At 34.3% G+C, this 19393-nt stretch overlaps 3 protein-coding genes across 5 annotated transcripts; 1 reads left to right on the top strand and 2 right to left on the bottom strand.

Moving 5' to 3' along the window:
• Window positions 1-910: 910 nt before the first annotated feature.
• On the top strand, window positions 911-7769 carry LOC8274721 (histone acetyltransferase GCN5). Of its 3 annotated transcripts, XM_002520927.4 has the most exons (13): window positions 916-1763; window positions 1841-1905; window positions 2009-2089; window positions 2614-2685; window positions 3065-3233; window positions 3765-3808; window positions 4122-4221; window positions 4842-4910; window positions 5001-5055; window positions 5195-5313; window positions 5953-6046; window positions 7181-7322; window positions 7412-7769. In XM_002520927.4, the coding sequence occupies exons 1-13, from the start codon at window positions 1152-1154 to the stop codon at window positions 7473-7475; spliced, it is 1686 nt and encodes a 561-aa protein (XP_002520973.1). In that variant the 5' UTR covers window positions 916-1151; the 3' UTR covers window positions 7476-7769. The 3 variants fall into 3 exon arrangements, 2 of the variants coding, with proteins under 2 accessions (XP_048227038.1, XP_002520973.1); XM_048371081.1 differs by lacking the exon at window positions 2614-2685 and having other exon boundaries at window positions 911-1763; XR_001535346.3 differs by lacking the exon at window positions 5953-6046 and having other exon boundaries at window positions 912-1763.
• Window positions 7770-8478: 709 nt separating this feature from the next.
• On the bottom strand, window positions 8479-12060 carry LOC8274722 (light-inducible protein CPRF2). Its single transcript, XM_002520928.4, has 6 exons — window positions 11591-12060; window positions 11375-11471; window positions 10431-10641; window positions 9902-9977; window positions 9670-9795; window positions 8479-9107 (listed from the first exon to the last, which is right to left on the bottom strand). Exons 1-6 carry the CDS (start codon window positions 11945-11947, stop codon window positions 8649-8651), a joined length of 1326 nt encoding a protein of 441 aa, XP_002520974.1. The 5' UTR covers window positions 11948-12060; the 3' UTR covers window positions 8479-8648.
• A 1192-nt stretch (window positions 12061-13252) lies between these two features.
• LOC8274723 (tryptophan synthase alpha chain) lies at window positions 13253-17039 on the bottom strand. Its single transcript, XM_002520929.4, has 9 exons — window positions 16611-17039; window positions 15976-16122; window positions 15837-15902; window positions 15200-15308; window positions 14933-15009; window positions 14427-14504; window positions 14235-14312; window positions 13658-13717; window positions 13253-13568 (listed from the first exon to the last, which is right to left on the bottom strand). The coding sequence occupies exons 1-9, from the start codon at window positions 16800-16802 to the stop codon at window positions 13434-13436; spliced, it is 942 nt and encodes a 313-aa protein (XP_002520975.1). The 5' UTR covers window positions 16803-17039; the 3' UTR covers window positions 13253-13433.
• Window positions 17040-19393: the final 2354 nt, after the last annotated feature.

The following is a 19393-nucleotide window of genomic DNA, read 5'->3' as shown; positions in this document are numbered from 1 at the left end:
CAACAGGGACGTAACAGAAACAACTACTTAATTTAAAGTGAATAAATATAATTTTATTCAAATAATGATAAATTTTGATTTATATTAACAATTAATAAATTAGTTAATCGTTAAACCTCTAATAATAAAATGCAAATTTTATATTTTATTTAGAAATTATAATTAATTTTATTAATTGAATAATAAATCTAAAATTAATTAGTACTTTTATTCAATTTTGAACAAAAAGTTTTAAAGCGTGTGCCATGTAGAATTATAAGTGATCTAAAATTATAATATAACAAAAATAAATTCTTAAAAAAAATATAAAAATTAATGAAAATAAAGTCTCTTAATGAAAATGAATTTATATTTTATTTAAATATTTAATTCTCAATTCAATAAATAATTGTAAAAACTCTAAAAGAATTTTTAATATTGACAATAATAGATTTACTTTTACTTTCTCATACTCTAATGTTCTATGAGATACTCCTAATACTTAATAATTATAAGTGTTAAAATTTATTAATGATCGGATAATAGTATTACTAAGTATTCAATATAGAATGAAATTATTTTTTTATAATTTTTGAATTAATTAAATAACTAAATTATCATATATAATTAGATATATATTTATACTTCTGAATTTAGCTTTCAGTTAAATATTACAGACATCTAAATTTTTTCTTTTAAATGTAATATTTTTAATTTTTAATTTAATTTAATATACATATAAATTTTATTTTATAATAATATTTAGATATTTTTATATAATATATATAAAAAATAAAATAAAAATATTTATTAAATTGCATCAAAAATTAAAATGTTAAATTAAATAAATCACTGAAGAGAAATGCATTTTGTCTATATATATATATATATATATAAAGGGCAAAAGAAAAAAAAAACCAGAAACGTTGTTCCGAACTGAAAGTCCGCGCGGGACCTTCTTAACTGACGAAACTAAAACGGCATATCGTGTGTGCGAAAACGAACACGTGCTGGGACAAGACAACTGTAATAACGACATCACTCACTTTCTAACCGCTCCCTCTCATCGTCGTCTTCCCCAGTTTCGACGTCCCCCTGCTAAAACCCCTAAATCCCTAAATTCAAAACCCTAACTCACTGAATTCAGAAATTAGATAACTCAAATAAACTCCATGGACACTCACTCTCACTCTCACCTAAACGTAACTAACCGCTCTCGTAGCTCTCAGTCTCCATCTCCGTCTCACTCAGCTTCCGCCTCCGCCACTTCCTCAATTCACAAACGCAAGCTAGCAGCCGCCGCCTCAGCCGCATCTGAAGACCATGCTCCACCATTTCCTCCTTCATCTTTCTCCGCCGACACACGCGACGGCGCACTCACTTCCAACGACGATCTAGAGAGCATTTCAGCTCGCGGCGCTGATTCCGACTCCGACGCCGACGATTCAGACGCCGTCGTTGATGATGACGAGGATGAGTTTGACAACGACTCCTCCATGCGCACGTTCAATGCCGCGCGTCTCGAGACCAATGCCGGAGCCTCCGCTCCCGGCGGTGGTTCCGGTGGTGGCGGGTCGTCGGCTCGGAATACAAAGATAAAGACGGAGAATTCGACGGTTAAGATTGAAAAGTTAGATGGCGGGAAAGATGGTGGGACCGGTGCAATGGGGTCCATCACGGCTGGTAGCTCGATATTGGCGAAGGAAGACGCTGTTAAGATATTTACTGAGAATTTGCAAACCAGTGGCGCATATAGTGCTAGAGAAGAAAGTTTAAAGAGAGAGGTAAAATGAAATTATTCCAAAGTTGATTCCTTTCTGATATAGAAAGACAAATTTGATAACTTTTTCTTTTCGTTCAGGAAGAAGCAGGAAGACTCAAGTTTGTATGTCTTTCAAATGATGGTATTGATGCCCACATGGTCTGGTATCTAAGTTTACTTTTTTTCCCCCCCTTTATGTTCTATTTATGATTGTTTTGTTTGGAGTTATAATCTTGACGCACCTTTTGTCTTTGTCTTTCTTCTCAGGTTGATAGGATTGAAGAACATATTTGCCAGGCAATTGCCTAACATGCCTAAGGAGTACATTGTCCGTCTTGTCATGGATCGGTAATTCCAGTAAAATTTCCCATAAATTCATAAAAATATGCTTATTTTTCTTTTTGTTTCAATGGTCTACCAAATGGGACAGATTCAGTAACAAGATATGAGACAGTCTCGTTTCTTCCTCTTCTTCTTCCTCTGGTTAAAAACTGGGAGCCTCTTAATTCGAGGGTGAAAGCTGCCTGTCTTGACCTTTATGGATGATATTAATTAGCTGCAGAACTGGTTTTAATTGAGATAACATGAATGAGGGGCAATTTGTAATTTATAATCCACAAGCCTGAGGTTGCAACTTACATTCAATTAGAACTATAGAAGCAGATTTCTAATCTACCTGTGTCATCATAGCCAGTATTTAGCATCATTGAAACCCGATGCTCGTCCTTTAAAAATAACCTCTTGTTTCATGTACTTGAACAGCAGACTTTCAGTATGTTATTGTCAAAGATCATCTTTCTAGTTATGTAATACTGTTTTCTCTATATATATATCGAGTATTCCTCCTTTCTTTTTCTTTTTGCGTTTTACAGAAGCCACAAATCCGTCATGGTCATCAGACGTAATCACGTTGTTGGTGGCATCACATATCGTCCATATGTCAGGTTAGCTTTAGATTCAAACCATTCATCATATCGTGCAACATGCAAGTGTACTGTCTTGTCATTAGATATATTTTTAATTGGAAGGAAATATACCATAGTTTTCTTTCCCATAACTGACTTGGAAGAAAGTAAAAAAGCCATCTGTTACCTTTCCATTTTGTAGTACTATAGCTAAAGATATTGCTTCACCGGATGAGAGAGCTATCTGATCTTGATATCATGAACAACATTCACAATTTAGGTCCTGGTGAGGCTAACTAAGAATAAATAGTTCCATCGGGGTTCTAGATTTATCTTATAACTATGTAGTTAGAACTGTGGAGTAATATAACTAAAAATTTATTTGCTCTTATAACTGGCACTCTTTTCACTGGAACAGCCAAAAGTTTGGGGAGATAGCTTTTTGTGCAATCACAGCAGATGAACAAGTAAAAGGGTATGGAACAAGATTGATGAATCATTTGAAGCAGCACGCACGCGACGTTGATGGGCTGACACATTTTCTGACATATGCCGACAATAATGCTGTTGGTTATTTCATTAAACAGGTCAGGTTAATTAATTTGGTAAAGTTTCTCTTGCCTTGGGTTTGTTGCTTGTTTTAGTATGGACTTGCAAATAGCAAGGCTTTGCTGGTTGATAAGATATGTCTGGAATCCACCTGTGACAAAATGGTATAACAAGTTATCAACTTATATTCTTTTTTGTGAAAGTTAAAGAATATGTTCAGAAATCAATAGAAGGTTTAGTGTAATCACTTAGATGGTAGCTGATCTATTCCACCCCTCATGTGCAAGGAAGATGCAAAAGATAGATAATTATTTTTGTTAAGAGTTCTTTCTCTTTATCAATTAGTAATTGATTTGATTATCCATTCATATAACTTTATGAACACTTTTAACTTTTTTATATTAAACATTATTGCTTACAATATTCTATGAAACTTAGTGTGCTGTTCAGACCATGCTAATTCTTGTTCGTACTTTTTTTTCAACTGATACTCTTGACTTTTTTCCCTTTATTTTCTCATGATCATAGAGGGTTGCATTTCTTAATAATTCATTTTTCATAACCTGTAGGGTTTTACCAAAGAGATTTACTTGGAGAAGGATCGATGGCAAGGGTATTGTTAATGCTCAATCTTCAACAATAACTTTGTCCATTAACACATTCACTTGACATATATGCTCTTATGATTTGATGAGGTACTATGGATATGTTCTATTTGGATGGTAGGAAAGTGGGACACGCGAAGCTTGGAAGTACATTAATTACTGCTTAATCTTTTTACAATCTTTAAATTGTTAAGTTTTTGAGCAGATGTTTCATCACATTTATTTGACTTTCCTTTGTCATCTAACTGTTATCATGTGCATGTACTAAATCTAACTGTCATCATGTGCATGTGCTTTATTTGTAACTTGTCTCAATTTCAGGTACATTAAAGACTATGATGGAGGTATCCTTATGGAGTGCAAAATTGATCCAAAACTTCCATACACTGATTTGTCAACAATGATTCGTCGTCAAAGACAGGTGAGATAATGATGTGCTTGCTAAAATGATTCCTTCCCTTTGTGCTGGATGCTATTTGAATTTCAGTAACCAAAAAGAAATTTGCCTAAAGTATACTACACACACATGAATTCAACTTACTATTAGAGATTTTTGTTTAAAGGCTTTTCTACTCCCAATTTGGTTCTCTTGCTTTTCTGTATCATAACATAAGAAGTTTTGGCAGTTCTCTGTTAAAAATATCTAACTGAAAGTGGTTCAGAGAAAATACATTACTGTTGGCACTGGGCGGTTAGTTGAATTTTTTAGCGGTTGAACTACTTAACATGGAAATCCTGATTATTCCTGTGCACATACCATTACATATTGTTGTTCCATTTGATCAAAATCGGGAAAGCATTATCGCTGTCTTTTCAAGGGTCACAATTGTTCATTGAGGACAAGGCCTCAATTTGTTATTGACTACATTGTAAAGTTTGTGATCCTTGATATATTGTATGCTCTACCTATTATCTACAAAAATTTGTTCAGTGCATGAATTTTGAATCTTCTTATTATTAAAATTTTCCTTCATTGTCTAACCTTGTTTTAGTAGATCTTCTACACTAATTTTACTATCCTTGTTATTTTGATGATGATAGGCAATTGATGAAAAGATAAGAGAGCTATCCAATTGTCACATTGTTTATCAAGGGATTGACTTTCAGAAGGTATAAACCATCCGGTTGTGTTTAAGATCCTATGGCTTAATCAATTCATATAGGAATTTAGTTCAGATGATTAACTTGTTTGAATTTCAGAAAGAAGCTGGCATTCCTAAAAAGATTGTCAAGGTTGAAGATATTCCTGGCTTGAGTAAGTTCTTGAGCTTGCCGAATTGGCATTCCCATCTTTTTCATAAGTACATTATATTATTGGAGATTACTACCTTAGTTATTATGTAATTGGATGGTTTCAGAGACTCATACAAAGTTTATTGTCTATGTGATAATAGGGGAGGCTGGATGGACTCCTGATCAGTGGGGCCATTCGCGTTTTAATACATTTAATACTTCTACAGACACTGCCACAAATCAGAAGCATTGGACTGCATTCATGCGCTCACTTTTAAAGGCAAGTTTTTGAAAGAATTATTTTTCATCTTACTTTCTAGATTTCCAATATAGTAGTAATTCTTGGTTATTAAATTGGTTAACAATCATGAAGTGCTCCAACATAGATAAGATAATAATAGCAAATAATATTCTGAGTGAGCAAATTGTTGTGGTTGACTTGATATCTTCCTTTAAAAATTTAATTCTCTCTCTTGCATCTGTCCATAAATTGGGCTTTGTTTAAACAGGGAAACTACAAAGCTTAGTTTAATTTGAAGGTTAAATCAATTGTTACTTCTATTCAAACTGGGACATTAGGGGATCATTGTATAGAAAATCAGCAAAATACGTGGCACGTTTTGCCCCTTAAAATATAGTCAAGTTTGTACCTGAATAATGATATCTTAAAGATATAAAAACAGACATGTTTTTGCTTTTGTTATCCATATCAACTCAGTTACTAAAAACCAACTCATTCCAATTTCAACTGACAGTATTATTATAGGATAAATTCTTATACTTCAATCTCTCTACGTTCTTCTCATGCATTGGGGTTTACCTTTTCTTTTATTTCTTTGCTCACAACTCCATGCAAACACAATTTTTTGCCTGTATGTTTGTTGGATTTTTACTGTATACTCATTTTCCCTTTTAACAGTCAATGCATGACCATGTTGATGCTTGGCCATTTAAGGAGCCAGTTGATGGTCGTGATGTCCCTGATTATTATGACATTATCAAAGACCCCATAGGTAAGATATCAATTCTTTTTTCTTCATTTTAGCAAACTATTAGGTGCAATCCCATTACCAAGCCCATATGTTGTAAATGGCTTAACTCGGAGCAGTAGAGCTGGCCATTATAACTTGCCCTGTCAGGCTTAACTTGCTTCATATCCCACCAAATGTAGGTCATAGGTTTATGCTACCCATTCTGCCCCACCTTGTGATGGACTCAACTATTAAAACTATTTTCTTATATTATAAATTGGACTTGTAAAAGTATGTAAAATTCATTCATCTTGAAATAGTATATGTGAACTATTATCATTTAACAACAAAAGGATCTCATTTTGTAATGATAAGCAATATTATCAAACATAAAAAAAATTATGCTGTTATCCCTTTTAATTGAAAGAAAGATATTTAGATGAGGATAAATGCCCTGCCTCTCTTCTGCCTCACATTTAAATTCTTCAGTTCTAAACAATGTGGGGATGAAATTCTTGTCAGAAACATTTCATGCATTTTTCCGGAGCTCTAATGAGTGTGGAAAAATTTTTCAAAGAAAAATAGTTTAATAATTAAGCTAATTTTAAGCTAAATATCTTCTTTTTTTCAAAATGGGAAGTCAATTTTCATCTTTGACAATTTTAATCAAAGAGGGAAAACAACCAAGAAATCTCTAAAGCGTATGCTCATCAATTTACCACTTGCTGTCAACCATCATTAAATGCTCAATTAATGGAAAAAAGGTGGAGTTGTTAACATTTTGTTTTCCTATGAAATATTTTACTCCAAATGTGGAAAGTGATACTGAATTAACTTTTGATGACGCGACCAAATTGCGGGATATTATATCTCCTTGTGATTCTCCAAGGAAAAAAAATATTGGTCTCAGTTAAATGGCTTAAGAAGTATCTAATAGGAGAACATGGAACAAGGTTATTAAGGTGAAAACCATGGGAACAATTGTGGTTCTAGGATCTAAACTGGAATGTTAATAATATTTTTGTTTGAATTGCTACATTTCCAGATTTTGATAGTTAATTTGTTATGAGTCCTTTTCTCGTCTTTGACTTGTTCTTATCGAGACTTTATAAGACACGTAAAATTCTTCCAATTGGATCTTATGCAATTCTTTATTCAATTTTTTATATTCTACAGACCTGAAGACAATGTCAAAAAGGATAGAGTCAGAGCAATACTACGTAACATTTGACATGTTTGTGGCGGATGTTAAGAGGATGTTTGCCAATGCACGCACATATAACTCACCTGATACAATCTACTATAAATGTGCAACCAGGCAAGCTAATCCTCTTCCTTATGCTTTTCTGTTTTAGTTCATTTAGTTCAATCGTTCCAGACTTATTTATGCTTGTGTACATCATGCAGGTTGGAAGCCCATTTTGAAAGCAAAGTTCAATCAGGTTTCCAGTCTGCTAAAATTCAGCAGTAATGAAATCAATGAATGTACATACAATAATGCTAGTATTCACTAGTTTGGATTTAGTAGCATCTGTACCTGATTATTTGTGTATCCTTATATAATGCACATCTGGGTGCGGATCATGCTATTATTTTTCCTTCTTTCTTCTTTTCCTGAATCATCCATACTGTACATGCATTTGTCAATTAAGATCTTGCTGGAGTTGCTTGGTTATGATTTGCCAGGTTCTCTCTGGTGTTCCATCCCCCCGGTATTCCAAAGAAATAATAGATACTGTCCGTGTATTAGCCTTTTTGCTAGTAAGAGCAGCTTTTATATATATATATATATATATATATGTATATTTCTTATGTATCATCTCCAATTTCTTCCCGTTTCCAGTTTTCTTTGTACTTTGGGAGGTAGCAAATGTATTCAGCATTACCTCCTTTAATAACTAAATAAAAATGGCATCATAAACGTTTTGTTTATGTTGTGATTGGCATGAAAGGGATGTGTCTGAAAATTTTTGGCAGTGATGACGGACGGCATTAGTGGCAAGTAGTAGGATGAGTAACTCAGCGATACTGGGTCACGGAGTGATGGGGTTAAGCAACAGTGGTGATGCTGCTGCTAGTACAGGTGGCGGCGTATGAACTAGACGTTCATGGTGCTACCAAAGCAATGAGTTGACATAGGCATCTCCGATAGTTGCAGCGATGAGAGTGGTTGTCAGGTGTTTGTGCCAGTACCGATGGCGTTTAATATACCCTGAATGGATGATGCAGAAGGGATGTTAGCGGCACCGTTCATCCAGGAAACAGGTGAATGAAAATTTATAGTTTATATCTGGGCTCACAATAGCGAGCACTATAAATGGCTACTCTTTCTTGACGATCTTCGTGTTATATACCTATTGTTATTTTCTTTGCGCTTATTGTTCACCACTGATAAATCGTTGGTTGTATTGCAACAACTGTGACTTGTATAATGGCTCACAAGAAGCTCAGTTGCGCTAACAGTAATACGGGCGTTTGTAAACGAAATGTTTTTCCCATTAGGTAAAAGAACTTATTAGTATAAATAACAACACCTAATACACATTGAAAGTCCTATAATTATTTTAACCAATGATTGTACCATGAGAGCGCCTATTTTCTTCTAACCCCAATTTCAACCACCATAAAAGGAGAAGCATCCGAATCATTTCTTTTTGTTGTCCTTAGCAACTGGCTGAGATAGCCCTTTGTTGCATATGAGCACCGAGGCCGGTGGACTGACAGTCGGACCAGTCTGCTTTTGCACATGCTGCAAGGGAGGCACATCAGTCATATTTTGAGCACCTGTTACCTGCTGCAAAGGAGCTATTCCACCAATGTTGCTTGTCCCGTTGTTCACAGGCAGAGGTGTAGCCAGAGGAGTTACACTATTGTTAGGGCAGCTATTGCTTAGTCTCTGGAGATGTGGAGCTCCAGAGGTTAAATCAGGAACAGAATGGTGAAAGAAATGGTTGTTGTTTGGTTGCATTGGAACAGCAACATTTGCAGATACATCTGTTTGGCCAGCAACAAACTGCATCCCCATATTAGGCATGTTGGACCTTGCTAGAACCATTGGGTTCAAACCCGTCACTCGTTTAACTTGATCTTCGGCCATTTTTACCTGGAAAATGAGTATTACATATATCCCAGATAAATTTGGTCAATAAAACAGAAAGTCATCCACAAGCAGAAGCACCTGAAATCAAGGAATGAGATAAATCTAGAAGCTTTTATACTAGACATGTAGACATTTAATTTTAGACCAGGAATTTTGTGGCGGCTAACAACACCTGATATCAAGGAAACCAACTTCAATGTAATTGGCATTGAATTTCTTGTTCCCAAGTATTCGGAGAGAACAACTTGGAGCAGATGTTGTCCTCAAAATGCTAATTCAATACATAATAGAATCTGTGATGGCCCTGCTCTGAAACAGATATTTCCCTCTGCTATAAACACACATGGGCAAGCACACGTGTGCGCATACAATCAGTTTCCAAATGATATCCTGAAAGACCTTTGGTTTTTCATAAATTAATTAAGTTTCCTTTTTCCAAAAGCATCAAAACGTTACAGCATGATGTCTGAGAGTGAATCAATAAGGAAATTCCACACATCCAAAAGGGAATGATAAAGTAAATGACCAAAAGAGAATATGAGACATATAATGTTGCAGGATTTACCTTTGTCCTCAATGTTTCAATATTAGCATTCAAAATTCTGTTATCAACAGAAGCCTCATCGCACTTTTTGTTTATGTCTGTTAAGCGCGTAAGCAATGATGTGCGCTCATCTCTCAGTTGACCAACCTATTAGACACAAGGTATTTAAATCATTTTGATCTTGAGAGTCGGAAAAAAGTGACAATGATTAAAGAGCAGCAAGCAAGTGCTGGAGAAAAGCACAGGGCTAGACCTGTGCTTCAAGTTCATTCAGCTGTGCCTGTTTTCTTCTTCTTGAACGTCTGGCTGACTCTCGATTTGACTGCATCCTGAGTCAAGAATCAAAGGCATAAATATTTCGATTGATAAAAGGCCCTTCTTTCAAATGTAACAAACATAAATTAAAAGAGGGGAGAATTTTTTATACAAAAAAATAAAAAAAGAAACAATTCCTCCCTTCTGCATCTCCAAAGGAAAAAAGAAAAGGAGCAGACTCACTTTGTCAATTACTCTAAACAGTTTCAAAATTGCAACTTTCAAATGAAGCACTTAGCTAATTTCACAAGGCAGCATATGATAAAAGTTATTCCCATAACATTCTCTCATTTCAAATGAAATTCAATTATTCAGAAGCAATCATTTGACAATCCCTGCTATTATTTGCAGGAACAAAATAAAGGAAAGTGAGCAAGCAGAACAGAGAACACAAAGTTCCAAATAGTCTTCCGAATCAGTGATAAAAGTAAAAGGGAGAATTAGACAAAACATGAAAGTATACTTACCTCCTCGCACGTTTTTCATCAGCAGGATCCATATTGTCATTGGTTTCTGTATCTCCTTCAAGTTCATCATCATCAGAATCTTCTCTTGAAGATCCACTGGTTGCTTGCCTCACTGGTACCTCTTGTTTTCTGGGCATAGAAGGTAATGCTGGAAGGCGAAGTGATCCACCATCAGCCTCATTCTGCCCTTTTGTGATACCATGACCATTGCCTGTAATGGGTGAAACTCAGACATTGGTAAAGCATGTAAAAATAACCATAGAAAATGATATGCACTTGCAGAGCAGATCTTGCATATTAGATGCCACCGCATTATCATATGTAAAGCAGTCTGATAAAAAATATTAGTGGCAACAAGGTGCAAGTGCAGTTAAAAAGTGACCAGGAAACAGATAACAAACATGGAGAAATAAAAGACGAGTAATATACTCAGCTAACAAATGTGACCTGCCAAAAAAAATTAAGTCATAAGCAGCACAGAAGATATCAAAGAAGAATGCTTTCATGCAATGCCGGTGTTTCATCATTTGGACACCCTGGACATTCTTGTTAAAGAAAAAGAAAGAGGTAAGAAGCCAAGAAACTAAGAAACTCGTGTCAATTCACTTCCTTTGACAATAAATATACATTGGATTGTAGTTGCGAAAAGGTGCAAATGCACAAAAAGCATCTTAGCTTTTCACCAAAATTCCCATGGCATTGCTCCTAAAATCAGAAACTAATATCAAGTTTCAATTTAACTTGTCATCTTCTGTTGCATGTTTTAACTAGTCAATTTTTTCATGTTTTGTCAATCTTTTTGTCGTCTAGAACATTCTAATGTATCAATTACTTTAAATAGATGACAGTTGATTTCAGTCAAAAAACCCAACCACAACGTACCCTATATGCATTTTGATAAAAAAAGTAACCTAAATGCATAGATAAAAGAACCAAGAGCTTACCAGAAACTGGTGATGATCCCGATTCACAATTCTTGTTAATTACTCTTTGATCTTCAGCGAAAGACGAAGAAACGCCTTCAGGCTTTACACTCGAATCCTTCATTAAAACATTATTACCATTAATAATCTCTATGATTATCGATCAATCAAGTACATAAAAAAATATAACGTAGATTCGCATCCTAAAATATATATGTACATATATTCCAAATATACCCTCGACTTAGCAGCAGCAGCTGCAGCGCAAGCGAGATCAAGCTGTGACTTAAGAAAAGCGTGATACCCGTCAGTATCTTCTGGAGGCGGCAATGGAGCACGATCCAACGGCTGACTATTAATTTCAACCTTTTCAATCTCTACTACCTCATCTTCACAAATCTCACGACGCTTCGATGACGTCAGTGATTTTGGAACCGCGACGGTGGTGGTGTCGTTGTTGTTGTTGTCGCAAATAGAGGAAGAAGCAGGGAATTCTTCTAGAAACTTTTCTAACTCCCATTCCGATGCGCTTCTAGTCATCGGAGCCTGCCATAACAGGTCGGAGAAGTCGTCCACCGAGAAGATACTGTTCATCGGCTTTTTTTTCTTAATTTTTTTTAGAAAAAAAAGGTTAATAAAATTGTATAGAAATGCTTTTTCCGTGTCCGCGAAAGGTTTCTTTGTTTGTGTTTGTCGATGCAATGTCAAAAGTTAAGAAATGATCACGTGGTTTATGTTATATGGTAATTTTGAATAGTTAATTGCCACGTATTTATTTCGATAATTTATAATATTTAGATCGCTTATTTGAGTGGAGAAACGGTGGGCTACGGTGAGTCTGAATGTAGACCTTACTTATTGTATAGTAGTTCCCGGTTGGTAAAGTGGATGCGTAGCACACTCTAAACTAAGATATTTTATTTCAGCTCCGTTTGTCTGGACATGCTTGTCGGAAAACATTTTCAAAAAACAAAAAAGAAAAGGAATTTTCCCTTGTTCTATGTGAGAGTGAGAAAGATTAGTTATAAAATTTGTTTAATCTCCAATTTCAGAATTCCCGAAAATTTGCAACCGCTTCTGGAGTTTGCTGTGTATTACTATTTTCGTGTATGTAATCTTTTCAGAAGAAAAAAATGTCTTTAATCCTGATAATAAACTCCGCAAAATAACTAAAAGGTCCATCTAATATTATATAAAAAGAAAATAAATTAAGATCAATTTCGTTCCTTCATATGGCTTTAGTGTCAGCATTTGCCGCATAAAAAGTGTATTGATTTTATAATTGTCTAACAACAGACAAAAGAGTGTCAGAACTGCTGTAATATTTTTGTAAAATTTACAGGGACAAAAGTGTTAAATGTGCTAAATTTGAGGCACATGGTTGTAATTGTCTCTAACAATAGAAAAGTCAGTAGCTTTGCTTCCCTTTCTTCTTCTTTTTTCTTTTGTCCTGAAATTACAAAATTAAATTTTCAGCGAAATGAGCTTGTAGTAGACCGTATAGGAAGACAAATTACACTTGTGGTGGACTCTGATCAAGAAATGTTCGTGATTCTTGAATTGCACGCATTAAATAGATTATGATGCAGTTGGTGCTATGAAAAATCTATGGTCAAATTTACATATGTTTTCTTTTTCTTGTTCCATTCCTCCTTAAATCCTTCTTTGTTCTCCAGTTAAAACATGTCTGTACAAAGTTTTTTATTAAAAGGAGAAAGATGGGTGACTTCTTAGAAGGGCACTTAACTGCTGCCTCGGCTCCTCAGGAAGATTCAGGAAGTATATATCCTTTTAGATCAGAAGATCCTTATTTAGGTTGCAGACAGGAGCATCTTAACATGACAACACTAGTCAGCTTCTTTTAATAGTGGTGGCTACAAGAATGATGACTGCTAGATGTATCTCAACAAGACTTGATAGAGAAAAACTAACGAATTTTCCAAAAGCAATTGCAATAATTTCCTAGTGCCTAGGCGCTCAGGAGCTTACAAGATCGGGCTAACATACAAAAAGAGATTTTATCTTATGCCACTGTGGAAATAACAGTCCCAAGCTTAAATTAGATAACACGAATTTAGATTCAAACAAGTGCTGACTTCAAAGATTTGGTTAGAGTTGCTAATTCCTCTAACCCTTCCTCGGGAGATTTTGCTTCACCCAACACTTTCACCATAGCACTACCTACAATGACACCATCGGCGCCCCATCCCGCCACCTGTAATAAATCTCAGGCAATAAACATCTAACATGACGCATTACCACAAGAAGCCATGGGCAAGATTTTTTCCATGTCAAAGGACAAACCTGTTTCACATGCTCAGGTTTTGATATCCCAAAGCCAACTGCTACAGGCTTAGCTGTCGCCTGTCATGTTCAAAATGGAGGCATGAGGCAGATGTGATTGAATATTTAACTTTATAAAAACAAAATCCTTATATGACCACAAATGATAGAATATGTTTACTTTAAGAGATTCCTGAATTGTATTTAAGGTCATAAATTGTATCAATACCAGCTTTCAATGAGCAGATAAGATTTATCCAACATATTTCAGACGTCTCAATAGACAAGAGATAATATGTTCATACATTGGACTCAATCAATTGATCTGAGGCCATTTATCAGTAGGCCATCAAGCCGAGAGGAAAGTCCCTCATGGAATACGAAATTAATGAATAAATTCTCTCAGCATTCATCCTTCTACCCAAATTCATATTTGAGAAAGGCCGCACATGTAATAAACCAAGCACCACTGGAATTTTTGTCTTGAGGGTTTAGTCAAGAAAAACTAGAAATACTGTATGAAAGTCAATTTACCTTGGATGTTTAGAATTTGCCAGACTAGTTATTTATCATAAGCAAATGTGAAACTAAAACAGACCTCTTTAATCTCCTGAAGAAGGGTTTGAACTCGGTCACTTACAGATGCACGGGCACCTGTAACTCCAACTGAGCTAACCTGTAACCCCAGAAGAAAAGAAGATGTCACAAGAGACACTGAACACAATATAATCATTCTTTGTTAATATTATAGCTCAACTATGATAATGTGCAGACACTTCAAAACGCTTACAAGATACACAAATCCCTCTGCTGCTTCAACAATGGCTTTCATTCTTTCTGTTGGAGTAGTTGGTGTCGTCAGAAGTACCTAGATAACAAAAAATTCAAGAACAGCACATCAATTAGATGCATTTAACGATTAGCAGAAACGAAGGGAAACCTCAACTTTCATTACTGATTTCGCAAATGGTTTAACCATTCAAACATGCATAATTAACTTAAGATGAAACCAACATACACTATATGCATCCCTTTTAATCAGTCAACTTACAGGCAGCTTTTAGTAAGCCGTAAAATGATATCATTAAGATAGCACTGGTTTGCACAATAAAATCATTGGTTAACAATATTTTTGTATCAGTAACACAATCACCACTAACTGCTACCAGCCACAGGCACTCATGTTTTCCCTTTAAACAAAAAAAGTAAAAGCAAATCAAGTTTTATTCTAAATGGTGTTCTGATCAACACGATTTGATAAATGGCTATATATTCAAGTAAGAGCAAAGAACATACCAGCTCAATATTCTTCTTAGCAGCTTCATTCCTCAAAAGTTCAGTTTCTTCTAGAGGTACATCAGGGACTACAAGTCCTGAAACATAATTGGAAGCATTTAAGTATCAAAATCATACAACACAAATAATCTACATAAGAAAAACGAACGAAAACAGAAAAAGTAACTAGTATTAAGAACACTGGATTAGTTGAAGAGTTCATTGCATAGATTCGATACCCTGGATGCTAGAAGTATAAAATTTAAGCAGATAATACTTGTTAGTTACCATGTACTCCAATGTCTTTAACAGTGGACATAAACTTCTCAATCCCACGCTTTAATATTGGGTTGTAATATGTAAATAAAGCAATAGGACAGGATAATTGTGGAACCACCTGTAGAGTGAACCATTGAAGTGGTATAAGAACATATTCTTTACTTTTAAAGGAAAAAAGCAAAAAAGCTGTAAACAGAATTACTATGTGCCTATTATTTTTTACTTGCTTCTTCATTTAGGCATGTATAGTGAAACATGCCACCTTAACAAAAGGGTAAATAATGAAATGAGAAGGCATTATTGAGCCTGTTTCTTTTGGTGCATAAATTTGGGTAACATTGAATTGACAATCAATAGCATGATAGGAATCAGCATGAAGATAATATTTTAAAGATTCAATTTTTATTGTTTGATAAAAAGGTAGAGACCTCCTATGCAGGACAGACAAAATAACGCTACTATCTGGAAAATGTACCACTAATCGACACTCAGACTGGAAGAGGTGAGTTAATATCAAGCACAAGTTAATCCAACCAATGTTTATCAGTCACCAACCCAAATGACAAGAACTTTGAAATAATTAATGACCAATCTATCTCAGTGGCATTGCAGCAAGAAGGTGGCACGGTACTGTATGATGGTTTACCTCCTTCAACATTGATGTGATTGCATCGAAGTTGGTCCCTCTTGCCAAAGAACGGGTAGCTGCCGCCTAAACAATGAGAGAAACTTGTAAGAACAAACTGAAAACTAAATTTATCCAACAGGTAATAGAGTTATCAAACCTGAATCACTGGACCATCTGCCAAAGGATCAGAGTAAGGAACACCAAGTTCAATAATGTCAGATCCGCAGGAGTCCAGCAGCTTCAAGGCTTCTGCTGTGGTTGAAAGGTCAGGGTCACCAGCTGTTATGTATGGAATGAATGCCACCTTCACACAAAGGTTTACGCTTAATAACACTATCACGAGATATTGACACAAATCTTCAAAAAGATTCTCTTTTTGACATTCCCAGATGTTGTTCACAGATACACACTCCTAATTCTAGCTAACCTACTTTAAATAATATTTAAAAATATCATCACCCAAGAACAAGTAGATTACTGAATCCTCTTTCCAGAACTAACTAAAAGACCGTTCTACTGATATATTAAACCGTTGGATTTTGTCATTGCGTTTCAACGAATTGGAATGGCCAGTGCAAGTATAACTGAAAGCACCCACCAATTTAAACTCAGGTCCATCCAATAAATCAACAGTTTACAAGCTCTCTATCTCTCTCTCTCTCTCCGAAAACAATTTGCAAGAACAGTAACCAATACCCATCAAGAAGATGAAAGGAATCCACATACCAAAATTTAAAAAAACAAAGAGAACAAGAACATGAACATTAGGAGGAGAATGAGATGAGTGCTTACTTTGCCTCGCTTTTTCAGATTAGAGAAAGTTTCAGACAGACTAAGATTCTTAGCTGCAGTGAGAGTGGCCATTGGAGCAAATCTTCTGGTTGAAATGACGGTGGGTTTGTAAGAGGGAGAACGAATTAAAAGATGGGTCTCTGGTTTCCTGTCGTGGAGGAAGCTAGTCGTTGATTTTAAGGCAACAGCCATTACTGATAATTAAAAAAGAAACTGTATAAAAAACAGTGTTTCTCGATAGAGACTGGGCACTGTAATATTGTGGTGGGTTTTCAAAAATTGAAAAACCTTTGCAAGGGTTTTGATTGATCCGTGAACATGACGCGGAGCAATTGGTGGGGCAATTATAGGTTTTTTTTTTTTTTTTTCTCTCTTTTGAACAATTTATCGGTAAAATTTGATGGTAGGTGAGTTTGTCTATCTTCCCTATTATGATAATGAAACTTGAAAGACTTAGGAAATGGAAAATAAAGTTTATATTAAGAAAAATGGTCTTTATATGGTGAGAAAAAAAAAATCCTAAAAAGGTAATAAATACAAAAATTTGGAAGTGCCAAGCTGGATTCTATACGAAAATGGTGTAAGATGACTGCGGAATTGAATGGTTCCATTCTATTTATCAAAACATTAATATTTTTTAAGATTTCTTAATTATCTCTATGAAATATTTGTTAGTGAAATGATAAACATAAGTAATTTGAGTGGGACACTCAATTTCAGAAAAAGGAAAAACAAGAGTTTAAATGTATATCAAAGATTATCGAAGTAGATAATGAAAAGTGAATGGGGATTTAAATAACAATAAATTTGTAATTATATTAAAAAAACAGTTAAAATCTCATGTGGCCATAATATATGAAGTCAAACTGACACTTTGCTAATTCTTAAAAAGAAAAAGAAAAATACTTTGCTAGTGTCAATTTGCTTACTTCATTAGTAAGGGAATTAGGTATATAATATGGGCAATTTGAATAAGGTTAGCATCTCTGATGACTCATGGATTTCCAAGCTGCCTCGATTTAGGGTGATATCCCCTTAATCTTAAAATGTCACTTACCCTTTGAATCGAGGATTCTGAAATTCATAAATTTAATCTAAATTTATAAATTTAAAATTAATGAATTTTTAAAATTCTGTGTTTTGGATTAAAATAAAAACATTAAATTTTTATTTAAAATTAAAACAATTTTAGAATAAAATAGATTTATTAGAAATAATATTTGAATAAAAATATATTATAAAAATCTATTTTTTTTTAAATAGTAAATTTTATACTTTCTCATATTCTATACGTGAAATTAAAATTTTAAAAAATAAAAAATTTTAAAAAACTAAGAGTTTCTTAAAATTTATGGATTTAAACCATTTTTTTTATTTATCAAACAGTAAATTTGAGTTAAATTCATGAATTTTATAAAAAATTTTATTTAAAATTCTTCAATCCAAATATTAAATATGGTTTCTCGTCTTTTTAACTATTATAATGAATGAAATATGAGATCATTTTTTTTTGAAACGAATTAAATGTGAGCTTATTAAAAGCTATTTTCTCTACAAATAAAGTTAAAATTCATAACTAAAAATTTCTTAAAATTTATAGATTTAAACTATTTTTTTATTTATCTAACAGTGAAATTAAATTAAATTTATAAATTTTATAAAATTATTCATCAAAAATATGTCAATTCACACTGTTTAATATAATTTTTAATCATCACGAAATACGATGTTATTTATTACGAGATTTATCTTTTTCTTGAAATAAATGAAATATGAGCTTATTAAAAGCTATTTTCTTTACAAACAAAGTTAAAAACATAACTGACTTTCCAATTGGTCCCGCTAATGAAAAGGATAAAATTATTTGGCACTTTGATTCCAAATGATGTTTGTCTGCTGAAAAGCTGCATACAGATTCATCTATGATCAGTTTGATAATTCTTGAGATCAAAATAGACCTTCATCTCCTAGATTTTTATCAGATGCCCATTGGAAGTCTATTTGAAATTCCCCAATTGTCTCTTAAACTTAAACCATTTATCTCTCTAGAAATTGTTTACCAACTAAACTTAATTTGTTAAAACCAAAGATGGTAGATCCTTCTCTATGTCCAGTCTGTAACCAATCAGAAGAGAGTATTGAGCATATGCTATTTTTATCTGATCATGCCCAAGCCACTTGGTTGGCTTCTAATTTAGGCTCTGAGCCCAATTGTTTTTCCATATAATCTCTTTCTGATACATGAACAAGGGGAGAGCGAGGGCAAGAGTGATTTCATCATTCATGCTGCTGCTAGTTGTTGGCAAATATGGAAAGATAAAAATAATATCGTGTTTAATGACCTATTGCCTAATCCTTAACAATCTGTTATCAATGTCAAGAGACTTGCTGGAGATTCGAGTACCACTTAAGACTTTCTTGAAATGGAGTCTTCCACTAAGGGGATTCTATAAATTCAATAGTGATGTTGCGTTTGATGAAGCGAAGGGTAAAACAGATATAGTATGTTAGGAACTTCAAAGGACAGTTGATAGATGGCGGCTCTTCACTTATTCAGGGTTCCTGTCCCTTTTTTTTTTCCTGAAGCAATGACCCTTTTAGATGCAGTCAATTTAGCTTTAGAAATGATAGCATTGAACTGTATTTTTGAAGCAGATAACTTAGTTCTTGTAAACCCTCTAAACTTCTATGATCCTTGTTCTTGGGAGATTGAGTATTTGTATTTTGTTATTCCTAAGTTTGTGCAGGTTAATAGGCAGATGAATAAAGATGCTGAATTTGTA

Source organism: Ricinus communis, chromosome 1 (genome assembly GCF_019578655.1).
Source record: "Ricinus communis isolate WT05 ecotype wild-type chromosome 1, ASM1957865v1, whole genome shotgun sequence".
Taxonomy (NCBI): domain Eukaryota; kingdom Viridiplantae; phylum Streptophyta; class Magnoliopsida; order Malpighiales; family Euphorbiaceae; genus Ricinus; species Ricinus communis.
The sequence above is the reverse complement of the archived record's forward strand: the minus strand, read 5'-3'. Positions and strand labels throughout refer to the sequence as shown.

Bases quoted from the DNA above. Each gene is read 5' to 3' on its own strand.
- LOC8274722 (XM_002520928.4), bottom strand. From the start codon at position 11,947: ATGAACAGTATCTTCTCGGTGGACGACTTCTCCGACCTGTTATGGCAG. The intron at 11,472-11,590 runs GTATATTTGGAA...GTTTTAATGAAG, and splicing joins CTGCTGCTGCTAAGTCGAGG to GATTCGAGTGTAAAGCCTGA. The intron at 9,108-9,669 runs GTAAATCCTGCA...CTCATTTTCCAG, and splicing joins TTGAAACATTGAGGACAAAG to GTAAAAATGGCCGAAGATCA.
- LOC8274723 (XM_002520929.4), bottom strand. From the start codon at position 16,802: ATGGCTGTTGCCTTAAAATCAACGACTAGCTTCCTCCACGACAGGAAA. The intron at 16,123-16,610 runs GTAAGCACTCAT...CTTTGTGTGAAG, and splicing joins ATCTGAAAAAGCGAGGCAAA to GTGGCATTCATTCCATACAT. The intron at 15,010-15,199 runs GTAACTAACAAG...ATTATGTTTCAG, and splicing joins TAAAGACATTGGAGTACATG to GACTTGTAGTCCCTGATGTA.
- LOC8274721 (XM_002520927.4), top strand. From the start codon at position 1,152: ATGGACACTCACTCTCACTCTCACCTAAACGTAACTAACCGCTCTCGT. The intron at 3,234-3,764 runs GTCAGGTTAATT...CATAACCTGTAG, and splicing joins TTGGTTATTTCATTAAACAG to GGTTTTACCAAAGAGATTTA. The intron at 7,323-7,411 runs GCAAGCTAATCC...TACATCATGCAG, and splicing joins TACTATAAATGTGCAACCAG to GTTGGAAGCCCATTTTGAAA.